This window comes from Nycticebus coucang, chromosome 17, assembly GCF_027406575.1.
Source record: "Nycticebus coucang isolate mNycCou1 chromosome 17, mNycCou1.pri, whole genome shotgun sequence".
NCBI classification, from domain to species: Eukaryota; Metazoa; Chordata; class Mammalia; order Primates; family Lorisidae; genus Nycticebus; species Nycticebus coucang.
Genome location: NC_069796.1, coordinates 12,634,783 through 12,656,641, shown reverse-complemented (window position 1 = coordinate 12,656,641; position 21,859 = coordinate 12,634,783). Strand labels below are relative to the sequence as shown.

Sequence of the window (21,859 nt, the reverse complement as noted above, 5' to 3'; positions counted from 1 at the left end):
CAGGCGCAGTGGCTCACACCTGTAATCCTAGAACTCTGGCAGGCTGAGGCAAGTGGATTGCTTGAGCGCAGGTGTTTGAGACCAGCCTGAGCAAAATCAAGATCCTGTCTTTACTAAAAATAGAAAAACTAGCCAGGCATTGTGGCAGGTGCCTATAGTCCCAGCTACTTGGGAGGCTGAGGCAAGAGGATCACTTGAGCCCAAGAGATTGTAGTTGCCGTGAGCTCTGATGATGCCACAGCACTCTACCCAGGGAGACAGAGTGAGACTCTGTCTCAAAAAAAAATGAGATGCTCCTGACTGAAATGCCATTATTTGAGGACCTGCTGTGCATGAGTCTTCCCTCAAATGGCACATAAAGACTGAAGGCAGGGTTCTCATTTGACAACCCGAGCTGTCTATTCTCCAGCTGCTGCAACAGGTCTGAGAAAGGCTTCATTTAGAAAAGACAGGGAGAGGCAGGAGGAGCCGCAGGCTGCCACGGAGTCGGGCAGGGCAGAGGTGCACCTGGGACAGAAGCTGGGCCCCGCATTGTCAGACCGTCTGTCTCACTCTACAAGAATAGCCAGAAATTCTAACGATTTGAAGTTGACACCACAGCCCTTACCAAAGAAGGGAGCACATCTCTGGCTGCAGGTGGCTGGTTTGAGACCCACTCTGTTTTGTCCTCTGTGTCCTGTTTTGTCTTACATCAAATCAGACAACTTAGAAGGCTTAATGCCAAGGTCATGTGTGCTTATCTCTTCCCAGAATTTCCTTTACTCTGCATCTTAATGACCTACAGCTTGACCTTAATAGAATATTAGTGTAAGAAGAAACCATGTACAGTCTGCGTATGTGTGAAACCAGCCAGGAGCCTGGCAGTCACACAGCTTCACACCACATATGAAGTACTACGTACCTAAATCCTTCCAGCATCTACTGCCAGAAACACAGTGTCTCCCTTGTGAAATTGAAATGCCACCTCCTTTCTGACAGGAGATAATTCATTTTTGCTTTGGCTGCCAGGAAGCTCAGGGCTAATTGGAAGAGTCAGCCCCAGCGGCTGTGTCAGCCTCTGTTTGCTTCTGCAGCTGCTCCGGGGCCCCAGCCCACTGTGTTTTCCCCTTATTTATGGCTGTTGGAGATAACTACTTCAAGCTTGGAAAGAGGCACTATACAAATAAACTGTTAGAGGAATATATGTCTGACACCAAGGGCCTCCTCTTGTCTCTTGGACATAGGACAAGGGCGATCCCTTTCAGACATTCTAGGCACGTAGCCTGAGGGGAAGGAAGCAGGCCTGCCTCGGGCTGCCCTTGGAGGAGTCCCCTGCTGCAGACCACAATTTAAAAAGCTGGTTACTCCCAGGCTTCCTTGAGATTTCTCATATCTCTGCTTTCTTCTTTGTCCTGTTCTCCCACCAGCAAAAAAAATTTTTTTAATTTAAGCTACAGTACCATAAATCCTTTCTGGATGCACTGTGTTCTTGAAGGAAATGTTTTCCATTTCATATATGTGTGTTTACTTTCATCTTCCCATTGTACTCACTGAAACACATTATATTATTTTTATTGTGGTAATATATACATAACATAAAATTCACCATGGTAACCACTTGTGAGTGTACAGTTCAGTGACATTAAGTACATTCACAGAGTTATGTGACCATCACAACCGTCCACTTCCAGAACTTTTTCATCCTTCCTGATAAAAACTCCACCTATTAAACAATAATCTCCCATTCTCCCCTTACCTACCAGGTAATCTCTTTTCTACAGTCTGTCTCTATGGGAGAGTCCAGATACTTCATGTAAGTGGAAATAGACCATATTTGTCCTTTTATTGCTGGCTTGTTTGCTGGCTTGTTTTACTCAGCCTGATGTTTTCAAGGTTCACCCGTGTCGTAGCATATAACAGAATTTCCTTCTTTTTTAAAACTGAATGATATTCCATTGCACACATGTACCACATTTTGTTTATTCATTCATCAGCGGAGGCAGGTTGCTTCCACCCTTTGCCCATTGTGAATAATGTTGCTGTGAACACTGATGTACAGTTATCTGTGGAAGTTTCTGCTTTCATATGTTTCAGGATATACCTAGAAATAGAATTGCTGAATCATATTGTAATTCTATGTTTAACTTTTTCAGGAATGCCAAGCTGTTTTCCATGATGATTATTAAACCATTTTACATTTCCACCAGCAATGCACAAACATTTCACTTTCTCTTCATCATTCATATCATTACCAATACTTACATTATTTTCTGGATTTGGGGTTTGGGGGGCTTTTTTTTTAAGTAATTAGTCATCCTAATTTGTTTTATGGATCTTTTAAAATCCATTCTGTCAGTGTCTTTTTTATTAGGATTATTTAGTCCATTAATATTTAATGTACTTAATGATATGCTTGACGTGGGTCTTCTGATTTACTATTCGTTTTCTAGTTGCCCCTTTTGATTTTTTTATTTCATTTTTCCTTCCTCCTTTTGAATTAACTGCATTTTTTATAAAATCTCATTTCAATTTATTTATTGGCTTTTAACTATTCCTCTTAGCAATTTTTTTTTAGTTCTAGAAATTACAGTAGACATCCTTATCTTTTCAGAGCCTATTGATAGTTAATATCCCTCACTTAATTATAATTCCTGTCCTCCTGCTGGCTTTTTTGGGAAACAGTGGCCATGGGTAGGTACGCGTATATGCTTGGATAAGCTGGCTTGTGCCCTACACTCAAGAGTTCCTTTCCCTGGGTTGGATGGTGTGGTGAAAAGGGCCCAGAGTGTTGAAGTCCAATGCTGTGGTCCCAGCTCTGCGGCCCGCAGAGTCAGTAACTGTGCAGCCTTGGGTGAGTAACTAGACATCTCCAAGCCCCAGATATCTCCTGTGGGGAGGCAGGGCTCACCTGCCTGCCTGAAAGATGGAGTGTGAAGTGGTGATGTGTGCAAAAGACCTTTCTGAACAGTTAAGAGTGCTGAACAAAGTACAGGAGTGATTATACTGTCTCTAGATCCTAAGGCTCTGGGGAGGGCACCTCTCTGTGGCACCCTTTGTACTGGAATGCGTGGTTCCCTGTGGAGCTTATCACATTCCCTCTCGTCTCTTAACCTTATACCACCTCCTTTCTTTTGTAGAGCCTTCAGCTGCCTCAGCCTTTGGTATTGAAGGTGCAGTGTTTACCAGGGGCAGACTGTGTGAGGCATTGAAGGCCAAGGGAAGGAGTCTGGAATTTATTCTAAGAGTGTATATTTAGGAGAATATGCCACAGATTCTGAAAGACAGTTCCACCCACTGTTAGGGTCTGTGTGAAGCCACATGCAGAGCTTTTTGGAATAGACTAGAGTATGTAGGGCTTATCACCCTACTTATATTTTTATGCATTCTGCTTATGACCAAAGAAAGCATTATTAGCCTTCCTTGGTTTGAAGGACAGATGCTCACTAGCTCTTCAGAGTATGTGTGTTAATTTAAATGCCTTCCCCGTGGCCTCCTGGCTCTGCCCTGTACTCACATTGTGTTCTCTGTGTTCTCTTTTCCCAGAGCAGTGGCAGGCAGCTGAGAGAAGGGGCTGTGGCTTTGTCCCTCGATGTGCCCTTCGCACTTGAGGTCCATCTCCTCCTCACCTTTACCCTCTGCTTCTACCCTGAGTCCAGGGCTCAGCAACTCTTTCATTAAAGAATGAGAAAGAAGCCAGGCACAGTGGCTTGTAATCCTAGCACTCTGGGAGGCCAAGGCAGGTGCATTGCTTGAGTTCAGAAGTTCAAGACCAGCCTGACCTAAAGCAAGACTCCCCTGTCTCTGCTAAAATTAGAAAAACTAGCCAGGTGTCATGGTGGGCACCTGTAGTCCCAGCTACTGGGGAGGTTGCAGCAAGAGGATCACTTGAGCCCAAGAGTTTGAGGTTGCTGTGAGCTGTGACGCCAAGGCACTCTACCTGGGCAACAGAGTGAGACTCTGTCTTGGGGGAAAAATGGGGGAGGGGGGATGAGAAAGAAATACTGGTCAGATCCTTCCCCCACCCCCTTACTGCTGTAACTCAGCTCCTCCGAGAGCAACCTGGGTGCCACCCTGCTGGTCCTGCTGGGAGAGCCCCTGGGCAGGCATGTCCAATGTGATTATTGCATCAGGCAGACAGTGCTGGAGAATCAGCATGAGGGAGTCCAAGAGAACCATATTGCTTTCCCATCTAGAAATGCACATTCACTCCAGCTCAGGGAACTAGGAAACCTTGCACCTTTCCGAAGGTAAATGACCTTTGGGAGACTGGTTTGTGTGGTTCCTGGGGAGTGCTGTTCCTCACCCCGGCCCCTTGTCAGCAAGCTGATCCTGGGCACCTGCCCTCCATCTCCAGAGGGCAGTGTCCAGTGGCTCCCAGTTCTTGTCAGCTCAGGGAAGGATTCCTAGCAAGGAAAAAAGCATAAAGTCAGTGAAAAATATGGTGCTGTTGACAGTCTTGCTATCTTTGAAATAAATAGTGATGTGTTTATATTTGCTCGCTCAAAAAAAAATAACACTTGATTATCAAGCCTGCACTGTTCTGTGCTAGATACAACAGGGAGGAAGATCAAAGTGCCTCTGTCATGGAGCATATGTTTTAGTAACAGAGAGACAACAAGCACGTAAGTCAGATCAGATAATGATAATTGCCAGGAAGAATGTAGGATACTGGGATAGAAACTAGGCAGGGGAGGAGATGGAACCCCAAGATTTAGACAGGGAAGAGCTCAGTGAGGGGGCAGCCTTTGAGTTACGAGCTGAATGATTGGTGGAAATTTGGGTAGGAATCAGTATAAGCAAAGGAAACAGCAAAGGCAAAAGAAGCCCTGGGACAGGCAGGATTTGGCCATGTTGCAGGGATAGAGAGAATGCCGGGAGTGTGAACCGAGCGTGGTGAACAAGGTGGGATGGACTGATGAGGCAAGGCCCAGCTCAGTGGCTCTCGCCCTGACTGCACATTGGAATCATCTGAGGAGCTTAAAAAGTTTTCCAGTGGCCAAGCTCCTCCCCATAGAAATTGTGATTTAATTGGTCTGGGGGTGGGGCCTGGACACTGGGATTTTATTAAAGCTGCTCCGGGAATTCCATGGGACAACATGGATTAAGCACATCAGTCTTGATCATGCAGAGTTTTGTGGACTTGGGTAAGGAGTTTAAACTTTCATTGAATGACAATGTGAGGCCATTAGCCAGTTAGGGCTAAGAAGTAACACGATCTGATCTAATTTTCAAATGGTTTCCTTTGGTGAGGGTGTGGGGAGTGGAGATGGGAGGTTGTTACAGTGATCCGGTTGAGAAAAGATGGTTCCTTGGACCAGGGTGGTGTCAGTGGAGATGGTAAGAAGAGGTCAGTTTAGGGATAAGTTTTACAGGTTGTCATCATAAGAAGGATTAAATTTAGAAGATCAGGCAAAGGAAACTGACGGTTGCCTCAGAGCTGGCCTGGTTGACAGGGTGGAGATGGGAAGATCAGGAGGAACGGGTTCAAGAAGTAAGCAGAATAATTGTGTGCACAGGTTGGAGTGAAAGCCTCAGGTTGATCTTCTCTCTAGATTTAGGTAACTTATAGATACAGGCAGCCAGCGGAGGTTGACTGAAATATTCTAAGAAATACTCTTCCTTAGTACTAAGAATTTTCCTGAAGTCTTCTAAAGGTAAGTACCAAAAGCAGTTGACCATTTAGGCTGTAGAAACTATGATGAGAAGGGGCATTGAAGACGCTGAGCAACTTTCATGCAGAAACCAGGCTGGATGTAGTGGAAGGATGGGCTTTAAGAGATTATGTATAGTCAACATCTGCCTTGCTGCAATAATCAAATGGCTTGGTGATATCAACAGAATCTAAAATAGCAAATTAAGAAATTTGTGCTTGAAGCCAGGCTTGGTGGGTCACGCCTGTAATCCTGACACTCTAGGAGGCTGAGGCTGGTGGATCGCCTGAGCTCAGGAGTTTGAGACCAGCCTGAGCAAGAGTGAGACCCCATCTCTCAAAGTAGGTGTTGTGGTGGGTGCCTATAGTCCCAGCTATTTGGGAGGCTGAGGCAAGAGGATCACTTGAGCCCACAAGAATTTGAGGTTAGGGCAGCACCTGTGGCTCAGTGGGTAAGGCGCCGGCCCCATATACCGAGGGTGGCGGGTTCAAACCAAACCCGGCCCCAGCTGAACTGCAAACCAAAAAAAGAGCTGGGTGTTGTGGCAGGTGCCTGTAGTCCCAGCTACTCAGGAGGCTGAGGCAAGAGAATCGCTTCAGCCCAGGAGTTGGAGGTTGCTGTGAGCTGTGTGATGCCATGGCACTCTACTGAGGGCGATAAAGTGAGACTCTGTCTCTACAAAAAAAAAAAAAAAAAGAATTTGAGGTTACTGTGTACTGTGATGCCACGGCAATCTACCCAGAGTGACAGTGAGACTCGGTCTCCAAAAAAAAAAAAAAAGAAAATGAAATTTATATTTGACTTTAAAGGATTTTTATCCCTGAAAAAGTTATCTTCTAAGATATATCTAGCCCACATTACAATTACAATTAATTTTCCATCCCTGACCAGGCCAAATATGTTCAGCATTTTAAAGTAACCCACAGCCAGGCATGGTAGTGCATGCCTGTAATTTCAGTACTTTGGGAGGCTGAGGTGGAAGGATCACTTGAGACCAGGAGTTCAAGATCAGCCTTAGCAACACAGCAAGACCAGATCTCTATAAAAACATTAAAAATTAGCCAGGTGAGGTGTTGAACACCTATAGTCCCAGCTACTCTGGATGCTCAGGCAGGAGGATCCCTTGAGCTTAGGAGTTTGAGGCTGTAGTGAGCTATGATGACACCATGTACTCTACTCTGGGTGAAAAATTGAGACCCAGTCTCAAAAAAGGAAAAAAATATACAACCCAGATTTTTAACTCAAAATCAAACTATTAGAATTGGTTACAAGACATGTACATGAATTACAATATGAAATTTGTTAAGACAGTCATTATTTTTTCCGCTGCTGGAAAAACGTGGGTTAAATCATACCGGTGCAGAATTTTGACTGGTTGTATTAGAGGAAAAAACTCCTGATTCCAAGCTTGTTGAGGGTAAAGACTGTCTCTTACACAATTGGTGGTTTTCTAAATGCCTACCGTCTCTGCTCATTCTGGACTTTTTGTTGTTTGTTTAGTAAAGCGATGGGATCTTCTTAGCAGAATATCTTCCTATAATTAGTGCTTGTTTGAAGGACGGAGCAGGAAGGTTGATCAGAAGACTTCGGAAGTGCCAACAGCCCCTTGGGAGAGAACTTTTTTGTTCTTAAGAAACTTAACATGTGTCTGCCTTTGAGTGAAAGAAAAGAGAATTCAGGGTAACTCGGCTATCTAGAAATTGTGGTCTGAAAGGACTTAATAAAGCGCTGCACATTGGCCCTAAGCCTGGGAGGCAGTGCTGTGAGACTGGGCTGGCGGCGTCGGGCTCTCAACCGTCCAGCTGCCTGAATGTTCCCTTTTGCCCAACTCAGTCCCTCGGGGTCAGTGAAGCAGGGAGCTCACTGTCGGGCTGAATGCATTTTGTCTTGCTTCCCTCACAGACAACTGCAGCGACCTGGACTCAGAACTGCAGAGGGTGCTGACGGGGCTGGAGAATGCCCTCTGTGACCGCAAGAAGAGCAGCTGCAGCCTCTCGGTGGCCGAGGTGGACAGGCACATCGAGCAGCTCACCACGGCCAGCGAGCACTGCGACTTGGCCATTAAGGTGGCATCCCTCTCCCTCCGCGTGGCTCTTCAAGATTCTATAAGGGAAATGGTCAAATCCTTCTCTTGAAGGAAATGTGTTTTTCCTCAAATATGTATTAGGGCCGAATGTTTCTATGAAAGCCAGACTGTAGACGGGGCCACGAGGCAGAAGCAGGGCCCCGTAAATTTTTGTTGGGCTAAACTACTTTAGGAAAAGTCATATCAACAGTCACCACATCCAGCTCCCTGGCTTCGCAGCAGAAAGGGCGAGTTAATTGGAATCTAGGGTTTCACAAAAGAGCTGTGGTGTCTTCAAGTGAACCATGATCTGAGTTCATGACACTGCTGGTTTTCCATCTCCACTCATCTGCATTGCAAATATACCGTTGATGTGGTTTGCAGGAGGGAGAAGAATCGTTGGTGCTTCTTTCTCTGTGACCTGCCAGGCCCGATAGTTGGCTGTAGTGACAACTTGGGTCTAGTCCCAGCCTCGGCACTAAGAGGGGAGGAGGAGGCCACAGACTTCTGACCAGCAAGGGACAAAGCAAGGTCTGGAGCAGAACCCAGTGGGATAGGAGTCTCAGATCTGAAAGGAAGGCACAGCATGGGGAAAGTGGCAGCGTCTCAGAGTGACATGCCCCTATTTTTATAGTATTTGAGACATGTTTCTTATCACATCCATTCAGTGCCATCACCCGTACATGGTCATCCTCCCTCCTGTGTCATTATTAGTTGGTGCCTGCTGCAATTTCCAAAGGACGGTAAATGAGAATGAATAGTTTGACAGCCAGCAGAATGAGTTCTTCCCTTTTTTCTTATGTACGTTTCTTCTCCATTAATAACGTGTTAAATGAATTTTTTTAAACTCTCAAAGTACTATTAAAATTCTGTTCAGTTTATAGCTGTATTATTAATTAATTAAATCCCTGCTGTCTCAGAAACTTCCACATCGAGCTTCCTCTTTTCTGTGTCACTGAGGTTTATTTTTGTCTTTCATATCTTGGGACTGAGCCTCTTTTACACCATTTGAATTCTGATGTGTCACTAAAGACTGGCAGCAGTGATGTGACCTGCCCTATTGCTGAGTTGGCTCGTGGGAGGCCTGTCATTTAGGAAATTTCGAGTTAGATTTTTGTACGCAGTTTGCAACCATAACGTTTGCAATTGCAGTATCAGGATCACTAATCAGCCTGCTGCTTGATTTGGGGTCTCTACCTTCTCTGGAACTCAAGTGAAGGCAATGAACATTTGTGTGCACCCGGCAATTAGCACCAGAGATAGACGCAAACACCAGGAGGGGACTCCATGGGTTTTAACTCTTGGAATTGCTGCACTGCACAGACTGTTACTCAGACAGGTGATGAGGTCGTTTGAAATTGTGGAGAAGGTAATCTTAGGATGTCCTTAGTCACAATCATCATTTCCAGTAAGGCGGCTCTAGAACCCACTACTCCTCTTTGGGCACCTGTTCCCATCCTGTTTGCTTCTTCTCCAAGTCAGTTTACTTGGCTTTTCTTTGTGGCTTTGTTTGCAGACAGTTGAGGAGATTGAGGGGGTGCTTGGCCGGGACCTGTATCCCAACCTGGCTGAAGAGCGGTCTCGGTGGGAGAAGGAGCTGGCGGGGCTGAGGGAAGAGAATGAGAGCCTGACCGCCATGCTGTGCAGCAAAGAGGAGGAGCTGAACCGCACCAAGGCCACCATGAACGCCATCCGGGAGGAGCGGGACCGGCTCCGCAGGAGGGTGAGAACAGCAGCCAGCACGGCCGGGCCTCCCCTGGGCATGCAGGGCCAGCACCAGCCCAGGAATTTTGTGGCACTTACAGTTTGGGGAACTGCCATCCCTTTGTTTTAAAGTCATTCTTGAAATTATTTTGCGAGCCAGGTGCAGTGGCTCACACCTATAATCCTAGCACTCTGGAGGATCACTTGAGCCCAGGAGTTTGAGGTTGCTGTGAGTTAGTTATTCTGACGCCACTGCACTCAAGCCTAGGCAGCAGAGTGAGACCCTGTCTCAGAAAAAGAAAGTAGTTTGAAAGTGCTGAGGTATAAAGGTAAGATTTAAAAAAAAAAAAAAAACACTTTTCTCTGGAATCTTAAATCTGAATGGTTGGTAAAATTATGTCAGGGCAGTAATTTAAAACCCGTCCCCAGAGTATGCGCGTCTTCCCCAAGCCTAATTAAAGTGTTCTTTAACGTAAGCTAATAATATTTTTATAATTCGAAGAAATACACAGAGAATTTTCCCCTTACGGTTTTTTCTGTAAAGTTTTCTCTCATTTTAGAGTACCTGCTCTCATTTATCTATACTTAATCTAAAGTGAACTGTCACCTCTCCTGGTGCAAACTTACTAAAGCGAAAATCATCCTATTTGCATATGTGTAGGTGTGTACATGCGTGCGCCCTCTTGCACATGTAAGCATGTGTGTGTATATGCCTGTCTCTGCATGTACACCGCGTATGTGTCTGTGATGCCTGGTATTTCCCCCGGTGCCTGAACTAGTCTGAGAGCCATTTTTATTAAGACTTACATCCATTACTGAAGAAGCTGGTGTTTCAGGATAGAAATGTTTGGCAGACTTGTTAAGGCCCTCGGTTTGCCAAAGATGGAGTTTTTCCCAGCAACCCACAAGTCCTTCTTTGTTTGCCCTGGGGTTTTATATGCGATTGGACTGGAGGTGAAGTAATGAATTCTTCAATCAGACAATTCCCTCTGAACTGCTGAATTCACTTTGAACTGCTAGACCTGCTTTACCCACTTTCTCGTCGTTGGCGGCATTACAAGCTTGCTTTCCAGTTGTGCTCTGACTGGTAATCTTGCACACAGATGAATTAGAGGAGAAGAAAATACGTCTAGTAGGTAGCATTCTCTTTCACCATTGCTCTTTTTTCCTTCCCCTTCAAGAACACTTTGGAAGTAACTTGGTCTTCAGTCAGGTCAGCATGTGCAGATCATTTGGGTTTTAATCCACAAGCAGGCATTCTTAGTTGCCAGGATGTATAACTGTTTTTGTATGTTATCGACTCTCTCCCTCATTTATGGCTAATGTCATAATTAAAAGGCCGGTCGTAGCACCTCTTACATCGGAAGATCGTTTCGTCTTAACTCAGCACGCAGAACCGTATTTTCAGTAGCCAGCTGTACTGGACGGCACACTCAGCCTGTGTCTGCAGGAGTAAATCATCCCAGTCAGCAAAGGCTTTATCTGGGCAACCGGATAAATGTCCTCGGCACCAAGGCCCTCACCCCCTGTAATTTCCTGGGTTACACTCCCTGGTCATTATGACTAATGCCCTAACGAGGTATGTGCTCGCCCTTACTGTTCCTGTTCTGATGGTGCATGTTTTGTAAGAGAAATTGTTGATCTTAGGTTTAATTATATATTGTGGTTTAGAATAAATTTTCTTCTCTAATTTGAGTTACTACAGCACAAGACAGCCCTTGATTATGACTAGCAAGAAGTTAAAAGCCATCTCCCTTCTTCCAGTGTTTTCTCTGACCTGGAAGTCTGTATTAAGAAGAGCATACTGCGGAGACTCTGTACTCTGCGGAGCCAAACCACCTGGGGTCATAGCGTGGCCTGCCAAGTCACCAGGAGTCTGGCAAGTTACCTAACCTCTCTGTGCCACAGTTTTCTCTGCTATGAAGTGGGGACAATAGTAGTCCCCAATGCAGGAAAATTCGATAATACTCATAAAGTAGGTAGACAATGCCTGGCAAACAGTAAATGTTCCAAAAATTAGTAGTAGTTGCTTAGGGGAAAATCCAGAATTCCCTGTTGAGTGGTGTGGAGAGTTTAGCGCTGTGCCATCTTTTTTTGTAAATCCTTAGACGTTTGAAGAACTCTGACATGAACATTGAATAGTAACATATATACTCACATGCCTGCACCTGTACACACGCACAATTTAGTCACGTTTATTACTTTTTAAGTTTGTGCAATTACTATTTAATATAAATTTACACAATTCGCATTTGAGTTACTCCAATTAATAAAGTGAAATGGACCTTGTATCTCTTTCTTAACTGGAAATGTCCTCAGGAATTTGCATACATATCCATGAACTGGATTTCTTTCTTTTTATCTTAAGACAATTTGGGATGTCAAAGAATTTTGCTATATGCCTTTGAATCCCAGTTCACTGGACTTTGCATGCTGGGAGGCTTCTTCCAGCCACCACCTGTTCACCCAGTGTACTTCATTTCCCTGTGAAAGGGCCCATCTCTTGTGGTTGGCTTGTCTTTTGTTCTCCACAAAGTGTAGCTCTACAGAGCGACTGGGGACAGTGTCACTTCACCCGGTGGCACCATCATGCGTGTGGCCGGTTTGCCTCTGCTGTCTGTGCAGCAGCTCTGTATTCACAGTTAGTTGGTTAGGGTTGGCTGAGAAACACTTGGGACTGCATTTTTTTCTTTGCCTACATTCATTGTATAGAATTTTAACTGACCAGATCAAGAGGGTTGGTGCTTGCCCCCTTGCCTGTAATTAAACAAAGTGCTCTCCCTAGGTCTTCGAGCCTTATTGAAGATTTAATTACATTAGATCTTTAATGTAGTCAGTTAACAAATCGGGCTACTTGGCGGAGCAGTAACTAAGGAACAACAGGCAGACACCTTTTATTACTGGTCCCAGTTTATTATTCAGTGAGATAATCATTTATTTCTATATGTTGTGCAACATAACCACTGATTTCCTCACACTTAAAGAAGGAGGCTTAATTAGGCAAGGGAGAATTAATTACTCTAGAAAGGAAGTGCTTTGTTTTTCACTGAGTCATTCGATTGATAAACATGATTGTTACCTTGTGCTGGGCAGAGGGGTTACAGTGGAGAACAGGACAGTCCCTGCCTTCAGGGATGCTGGGGAGACAAGTACACAGGTCATTGCAAAGGTGCATGACAGGTGCTGGTGAGGAGAGGACAGAGACAGGTCAGAGCTCCCTGGAGACGTGTGCGAGATGGCAGCGACCTCCTTCTCGCAGTGTGTGCATTTTTTACCTAAATCATTCATTTACCACCACGTAGTAAAACTGATAACATTTCCCCCAGTTTCTTTGGCAAAGCAAACCCGATATGATCGCAGCGACGTGAATCTGTGTCCCATTGAATCACAGACTTGAACACACATGGTCCCTTCAACTTCCTTCTGAGACTTTAAAAGAAATCCTTCAGAAACTTCCTCATGTTCACGGCCCTAGCTGGTGGTAAGTTTCTTCCTTGTACCCTGCATAATACCTGGGTATTTTCAGCATATCTGTGGGGGACCCTTGGGTTTTATCATCCCGGGGTTTGGCTTCTGAGCTAATTCTGGCCATCACCACAGTAAATTCGAGAGACTAGCAGACATGCTGGCTTAAACCAAATAAAATGACCCTAATCTGAGGTTTTCTCCCCTTGACTTTCCCCACTTCCCTTCAAGGTCTCTTTTAAAAAGCTTCTCTTAAATACACTAACTTGGTCTCTGGAGATTTTGGTTGGGTACAGGGAGGCCACTGTTTCCGCCAGCAATAAGAAAATGCAGGTGTCTGACTTAAACCAATTACTCTTGATACTGAAATACACCGTAACATCTAAGAAAGATTTCATTGTTTTGTGTTCAGAGGACCCATGCCATAAAAGATGGATTCACCTGGCTCAGTGAAAGTCTTTTAAAATGTAAATAAGGACTCTAAACTACAAATAAGGCTACATTTGGCTCTGCGGTCAGGAAAACCGACAAGTACAATTCCAAGTGCGTTAGGACCCTTTTCCTCGCCTGTCCCTCATCCTCCTTCCCAGAAAGTAGCCTGGAATTCTTTGTGATGCAGCCTCTTCCTGGGGCGTGAAGCTGAGAAAGGAGGGGTGCGGTGGGGAGGGAGGACTTTGCTTTGCATGTTGTCACTCTTGGAGGACCCATTTTCTCGTGAGCTTTTCCCAGTAACGCCTGTCCTATCCTCTGTTGGATCATTTTTAAGTTTGTGATTCTGTTGGAGAATAAACCCATTTTTAGAAGGAAAAAAATAGTTTGTGACTGTGACTGGTAAGATGGAGCTGCCCTGCAGCCACCCAGTCATTCTCCTGCAACAGACACCGTGGTGGGGTGGGGTCCAGTGCTGTTCTGCCCAGCCAAGTGTGCAGCCCTTGTGCCAGGCACCTGTCTCATGAACTAACTAGCAGAGGCTGCTGGCAGAGCGTCCTCTCATGAGATTCCAGGGCCCCCCATGGCCAGTTTCTAAATACTTCTCTGGATGGGGACAGCAGATCTAATCCACCTTCAGTATTTATCTTCTTATCTCTAAGGACTCTTGCTCTAAGGATTAGTAGTCATGCTTTAAGAGTTGAAAAAGAGGGCTGGGCATGGTGGCTCACGCCTGTAATCCCAACACTCTGAGAGGCCGAGACAGGTGGATTGCTTGAGTTCAGGAGTTCGAGACCAGCCTGAATAAGAGCAAGACCCCCATCTCTGCTAAAATTAGAAAAATTAACCAGGCGTTGTAGTGGGTGCCTGTTGTCCCAGCTACTTGGGAGGCTGAGGCAGGAGGATTCCTTGAACCTAGGAGTCTGAGTTGCTGTTGAGCTTACACTGACGCCACAGCACTACAGACTGGGCAACAGAGTCTATGTCCAAAAAAAGAAAGAGAGTTGAAAAAGGAAGGGGAATCTAAATTAAAACATAGCACCTGCTTATAAAGAGTAATTACCTAAAAGGTAGGTCACGGACTTTCTTGTGTTCTTCTTGTTATAAGGGAATGTTCGGTTTATAACATATATGGCCCACCCTGGCAGGGCTGTTGCAGTGTCATCCTGATGGGTCCAGACCCTCATCTGCCTCTGAAGCAGCCATTCACTAGTCCAAATTGTCTCCCATCCTATGCTAAGTCAGTGCTGATGTTGTTGAGTGAAAATTAGTCACAGTGGAGATATGTATGGAAGTGAAACTGTCGTGACCTTATGTAGGTTAAATAAAGATTCATCCATTTTCCCTTGCAATCTCTTTCAGCCTCATGTGGCCGTCGGTCCCATCCGAGCTCTTCCCCTCCCTTCTGTGATGCTTTTCTTGGCCATGGGTCTATACATAGAAAATGCAGGACTACAAAACTGTACTTTGTTTACTTTGAATTTATGCATGTATAAATTTTTATTTAATATATGTCTGTCTGTGTGTATTTAAAATAGACCAGACTATAAACCGATATCATGATAATAGTTAGTTAGGCTGGGGGACACCGTATCTAGGCATATAGGTCAAAGGGTACTTGAACTTTTCTGTAATGTTCAAATTTATTTTTAAATGGACATATTCTTATAGTTGTATAATTTGTAATATGTAGAAATATAGACACAGAAATAGAAAGGACTTGAGTATACCAAAATACATTAACAGAGGCTAATTGCAGGCAGCAAAAGTATGTGATTTTTTTTTTCTCTTCTTTAATTTTCAAATTAAGCAAAACAAACCTAAGAAACCATGGATGCTGGAGGAGCGTCTCTATCTCAGAGATTAACCATTTGGTAGTCAACATGTTAGTCTTCTCTTTTGTCCTCTATGGAACTTGGTTCATATTTTATTCCATTCCTTCTTAGAAATTTCTTTATAGGATGAGGAAGAGGATGCCAATATTAGCCAAGTTCAAATTCATAAAATTTTCACAAAAAACAGCCCCGTCTAGACACTGCTCCTCCCAGCCCTAGTCTGGTTGTCTGGGAGCCTTGCGCTCTCCTCCCCACCAGAGCCCTTGTGACTTCTTAGTCCATCCAGATATCCCAAGGTACTCTGTGTTTGTGGGAGTCACTGGAAAGCTTTTCCACAATATATATGCCCAGGCCCTTCATGAGCCCCTGAATCAGTGAATGGGTGCCTACACTCTGCCCTGAGGTGATTGTGGTGACACTTGGGGACAGTATCCTTCACTCATCAGCTGGCTGTGTGCTGAGAGCCTTCCCAGGGATCCTCTGTTCATCCCCCTCTGCCAGGGGAGTGAAGAGGAATCGCACGCAGCCTTTCTGCTGCCCTCCCCCCATGCCCAGCCTCACGCCCTGGAGCATGCAGTGTGGCAGTGATTAGCCCGCACATCAGCTGGGAAGCCGCCTCCCTGTGCTGTCCATGTGCCAGGGTGTCACCTGTGCTAGATGTGGGAAGGCAGATCTGGCAGGGCACAGGGGTCCAAAGGCAGGGAGGCATTGTCTGGCAGGGTGCAGACCCCCCTAGCTCACCACTTCCACAGGGGCCTCTCCCAGTGCAAGCCGGGAGGGTTCATCATTAATTCTCTGTTAATAATACTGATAGCATTAAGATTCCTCTGACATTTTCAGTTGGAACACACCCCTCTCAGACTAAAATCAGGTCTCTCTAAGGACAAAGCACAACTTACTTAAAGCCTAAATGACAATAACAGCATTGAAACTATTTGGAGCACACATGTGTGATAAGCTGTAGAGATGGGAAAACTGAGGCCCACAGAAGCTCTAACAATCCTGTCCAAGTCTACACTGATTTTAACTTTTGGCACCAAAGCTCTGGTGGCCTTCCCCAGGGGACGCTACCCCTTGTGTCTGTGTTGAGACAGGTCCACTCTCTACCCTGTGGTCCCGGCCAACCCAGGCTCCTGCAGACAAGCAGTTGTGGTTCTGTCACAGCAATGCAGATGCCAGATTCCTGGGGGTCCACAGAACCACTTTCCTGGCATTCTAAGGCAACCCTGCATGACAGCACAATGAGCTTGCTGCGGGGAGAAGAGACTATGCATCCTTATGGTGGTCTGAATCTAGTTCCAGACCACGGCGCCTCTGTAAACTCTTAAGTTTTAAGTGGAATCCAACTACAGCAGAGAATCCTCAGAACTGCCATCTCTCCCTTCTTTGGAAACTGCTCCCAGTTACTCTAACAGGGCTTCACACCTCTGTGCCCTTAACATTGGAAGTAACTCTTTCAGTCTTGGGCATCGGTGTTTGCTTATCCATCCCTGGCCTCCGTGCACCTAAAAGACAGGCAGCTTGGGTGGCGCCTGTGGCTCAAAGGAGTAGGGCGCCGACCCCATATGCCGGAGGTGGCGGGTTCAAACCCAGCTCCGGCCAAAAACTGCAAAAAAAGACAGGCAGCTTACGGCTAACTCCTGGCCATAATCAAAGACGCTGACTCCACTTGTGGGAAACCTGGCAAGGAATTGGGAAGACTGGAGAATCACTGACCTTTCCCAGCGCAGCTGTTTTGATAATCAGACTCAGGTATGCTGGCAGGCTGCAAAACAGAGGAGAGAACAATATGCCAGTCAGCTCTGCAGAGAGCTGGACGCGCTCCTGGGTTGACCTGACTCCTTCTCATTTGTGGTCTGTCTCTTTTCTGTTTCTGCCTATTCAAAACTGTCATTAACAATAACATAAGTCACCCACCACTTTCCTGAAACACCATGTAAATAAGATTTAAAGGAATAAATATATTTTTGCTATCAGTAGGTTCTGACTTCTCATTTATTTGGGGGCTCCAAAAAGAGTCTTCTGAACTCTCCAAATAGATCTGTTCTCTGCAAAACACTCTCAAGCCCTCCACTTCCAGAGGCAGCTTTCTGAGAAACTGGGACTGACTGCCTCAGGCTCATTAAGTAGAGCTTTCTGGCCTGGTGATTCTCACCTTCTATGATGCAGAAATCACCCACCGCACTTCCACCAGCTCCATTGCGTAGTGAAATTACGAATTACCACCTAATTGCCTGAAATTACCACTGCCCAGTGAGCACTACCGAGAGGGGTCAGCAGAACAGACTCACTCCTTTATAGCTAATAATAACATTTCTGATCCTACTTGGGACTTCAGTGACACCTTCCTTCCTGCTTGTCCCTGATCCACGAACTCACAGATGACTTTATCAGCTGCCTTGGTTGTCTTGTCTGTGCCCCTACAATTGTCCTGGGAGACTGGAGAAGCCTCAGCTCACCTGTCTTAAACTCGCTTCACCTCCTGTTTTCAGGGAGCTTCCCTCAGAACTGTAAACCACTTCTCTGCACAGCCCACTGGAGGTTTGTCTTTGACAGTTCTAGTCCCACATTTTTTTTTTTTTTTTTTGAGACAAGGTCTGACTCTGTCACCTAGGCTAGAGAGCAATGGTGTCATCATAGCTTGCAGCAACCTCAAACTCTTTGGTGTAAGTGATCCTCCTGCCTCAGCCTCCAAGTAGCTGAGACTACAGGTGCCTGCCACCATGCCCAGCTAATTTGTTCTGTTTTTGGTAGAGATGAGACTTTGCTCTGGTTCAGGCTGGTCTCAAACTCCTGACCTCAAGCAGTCTTCCTGCGTGGGCCTCTCTGAGTGTTAGGATTATAGTCATGAGCCACCATGCCCACACACATCCCCATCCCACTTTCTCCTGTGCCTAGTCTCTTATATTCCTGGCTCTTATCTTTGTGATTTATTTATTTTGTTATTTTTTTAAGAGGAAGGGGTCTCACTCTGACCCACCCTATGCTGGAGTACAGTAGCATGATCGTGGCTCACTGTAGCCTTGAACTCCTAAGTAATCTTCTTGCCTCAGCCAAGTAACTACTACTATAATAATTTTTTTTTTTTTAGTGCTTTGCTATGTTCCCCAGGCTGGCCTTGACCCCTAGCTTCAATCAATCCTCCTACCTCAGCCTCCCAAAGTGCTGGGATTATAGGTGTGAGCTTCCAGGCCTGGCCCCATTTCTCCATCTTCAAAGCCAGAATCCTGGCATCTTCAGCACTTTAATTCTGACACACCTGCCTCTCTCTGACAAGGGCCCTTGCGACTTCTGAGTATATCCAGATATTCCAAGATGCTCTCCCCATCTCAATTCCCTTTTGCCATGTAAGGTAACATTTATAGGGATTAGGATATGGACACCTTTGGTGGTCTCAAAGGCTCTTTTATTCAGCCTATCGCAATAATCTAAGTAGGTAGTAGACTTCAGGGTGACGGGCGTTTTGAGCATCATGGAACTGATTTTCCTGAAATAATGTCCGTCATTGTTGAAGGCGTTGGCGGTGTGATAGAACTGGGCATAGAACTGAGCAGCACCCTTCGAGCCCAGGGTGTCTCTCTCTCCCACAGGAAGGCTTTTTAAGATTGGTTATCCATTTTTGTTTCATTATTTCTTCTTCATGTGAATTATTCCATTCCTGTCCTTAGGTATCCTCAGTGTATCTGTCATGATGTCCTCTCCTGGTTTCCTGGTTTCCACGTCCCCTGGGCGCACTCCTCTCCTGCAGTGATACCTCTCTGTCCTGCAGCCTCATGGTCCTGGGCCTCCAGTCAGGGGAAGCTAAAGTCTCCCTTTCCCTGGGATACTGGGTAACTTACGAATATGCCTCTGAGGCAGCAGGTGGCAAAACCCAGACCAGTTTTCAGCGCTCATGTCTAAGTTTGGGGTCCTATGATATGTAGATAGCACAAATTTGGATTCCAAACCCAAGTGTGCTGGGGCCTGGGGGTTTGACTCATTAAGGTTGATCCTTTTGCTTTGCACAGATGAGTGGGGCAGGGGACTCCAGTCTTTAAGTGGAAGGGTCAGCTCTAGACACCTGGCATGCAGGACCCCCATCCCCCGCCCCTCCTGTGACCCCACTCTGTGCCCCTCCCTCAGCTTCATCTCTCATTTCTGGTACCTGGAGATCTAACTGTCTTTTTGAGATTTTATTGTCTTTTTTATTTGTTTTGTTTTTGTTTTTGCAGTTTTTGGCTGGGGCTGGGTTTGAACCCACCATCTCCAGCATATGGGGCTGGCGCCCTACTTCTTTGAGCCACAGGCGCCGCCGCTGTCTTTTTTTTTTTTGACCTTGGCAATGAATTTCTTTCTCACTGTTCCTTTTTTATGCAGCACTCTATCCATTGGTAACGGGAGGAGTGCCTGTTGACTTTAGCTGAGGCTGCCATTCTGCTTGAAATTTCCAGTCCCCTGTATGCACTTACAAAGCCGTCACCTCAGTTAACCTCTGAAAGCCTCTTCTTGCAGCCTTCCTTTCTCATCCTTGTGCTCCTGGTATCTGACAAAGCTGAGCAGAGTCCTGCCACCGTCCTCCTGGGGAGGTCAGCCACCTCCCTTTGTATACAGTGTGGAATGTTCTTTCGTCAGCACTTGGCCTCTGAGCGATGCGTCCAAATCTTGTTTCTGCTGATGCCCCACGCTCATTCTTCTCCGGTTGTGAAGAAGTCTCACATGAGGTCTCCTGTTTGAAGAAAGCAGTGCGTTTACTCAGCCTCCTGCCTTGAATGAGAGCTCCAGCTCTCTGCACTGCTGTGTAAGCTTGCCTTTTTTGTTCTTTCTTTTTTGGTCCTAGCTCAGCCTCCTTCCTGGTTCCTGACATCTGTTAATTGCCTCCCTTATGCCTAGCAGAAAAAAATTAGAAACCATCAGATGGGAGTCCCTCTGTCCCCATCCTTTCCCTTCTGTCTTCCTTCCCTCCCAGAGAAGGCACCTTCTACCTTCTGCCCCCACCCCACCTGTGTCTGTTCCTCGCTGCATACAGGTCCTCAGCCTCTCCCCCGCCGCACCCCCTCCAGGACCTCATCCACACCCGGAATCTGTGTATCTGGCTCTGGTCTGTTCAGACTTAGATTTTCGAGTGTCAGCTGAAAATCCTCACTCCCATGCCCAGTGGTTTCCTCAAATGCAGCGTGTCCGAAGCTCATGCCTTCGTTTCTCCCTGGCATTTCTCCCACCGTGCTGAGTGACTCCGGATTCACTCAGTCCCCCAGCCCCAGGCTTGGGTGTGTTTTTACCTTCTTCACTAGAACTGCACTGACCAATACTCTTGTCTACTAGTCGCAATTATTTAGATTTGAATTTAGATTAATTAAAATCAAATGGAATTAAAAATTCAGTTCCAGGCGGCGCCTGTGGCTCAGTCGGTAAGGTGCCGGCCCCATATACCGAGGGTGGCGGGTTCAAACCCGGCCCCAGCTGAACTGCAAACCAAAAATATAGCTGGGCGTTGTGGCGGGCGCCTGTAGTCCCAGCTACTCGGGAGGCTGAGGCAAGAGAATCGCTTAAGCCCAGGGGTTGGAGGTTGCTGTGAGCTGTGTGAGGCCACAGCACTCTACCGAGAGCCATACAGTGAGACTCTGTCTCTACAAAAAAAAAAATAAAAAATTCAGTTCCTTTGTGCACCAGGCACATAGCAGGTGCTCAGTGTCACGTGTGGCTGCCACATCACGGGGAGCTCTGTGGGACAGCTCTGGTCCAGAGTGGACACCTCCATCTTTATTCCTGCTCTGCTGACAGTGTCTGAACCCTGGTCGTTTCTCACCCCTTCCTCCTCCTCACTTCAGGCCATTCTCTTCTAATCCTTCTAATCAAAGGGTTTTAATAAAACCCTCAAATACCAAAGAGGAAGAACTGTGGCCTTTTAATGTCATTTCCTTACTCAAATCCTTCAGAGTCCTCCGGTAGCTTTTCTTCTTCATGTGACTGTTGGACGTTCAGATGTTGGATGCCTCGGATGGCATCCTGGGGCTGCCTGCTCTGGGAAGGCGGAGGGGAGGTGGCTTGTCTGTGCTTTCACACTCCTTGTTGATGCCCCTTTTCATAATGTTTCTCATTGTCATGTTTACTAGTGAGGCAGTAACTTTAGAAGAAAGGAGGAAATGGCCACTCACATCTTGTTCTGTTGTGGAGGAGCCCAGTTGAGAAAGACTTTGAATGTGATGCGTGACCTTCCCACAAGTATCCCCCCCTGCCTCAGGTCAGCCTTGGTTCTTGTCTATCCCTTGACTCCAAAATATCTATTTTTCAGAGAGAAACATAGTCCCTTTAATAAAAATACATCCAGCTAGGCATGGTAGCACATACCTGCACTCCCAGCTACTCTAGTGAATGCAGGAGTTCCAGGCCAATGTAGTGAAATTGTTTCTTTTTTTAAAAAATGTAAATGAAAGGTATTTTAGTTATATACCACAAACTGGTGGCTTAAAACAACAGAACTTCTGAGGCAAGAGAATCGCCTAAGCCCAAGAGCTGGAGGTTGCTGTGAGCTGTGACACCACGGCACTCTACCGAGGGCGACAAAGTGAAACTCTGTCTCTTAAAATATATATATATATATATTTTTTTATATATATAACTTTATTTTCTCACAGTTCTGGTGTGTAAGAATCCAAACTCAAGGGGCCAGCAGGGCCACACTTCCACGAATGGCTCCAGAAGAGAAGCCTTCCTTGCCTCTCCTGCTTCCAGGAGCCCCTGGTGCTCTTTGA

At 45.9% G+C, this 21,859-nt stretch overlaps 1 protein-coding gene across 5 annotated transcripts in view; it reads left to right on the top strand.

Moving 5' to 3' along the window:
• Window positions 1–21,859, top strand: part of MCC (MCC regulator of WNT signaling pathway) — a 425,555-nt gene that overhangs the window by 354,043 nt on the left and 49,653 nt on the right. For all 5 annotated transcript variants that reach the window (XM_053566014.1, XM_053566015.1, XM_053566018.1 and 2 more), the window contains 2 exons: window positions 7,533–7,696; window positions 9,212–9,418. In XM_053566014.1, the coding sequence (XP_053421989.1) occupies window positions 7,533–7,696; window positions 9,212–9,418 (371 nt within the window). The remainder of the gene's footprint in view (window positions 1–7,532; window positions 7,697–9,211; window positions 9,419–21,859) is intronic.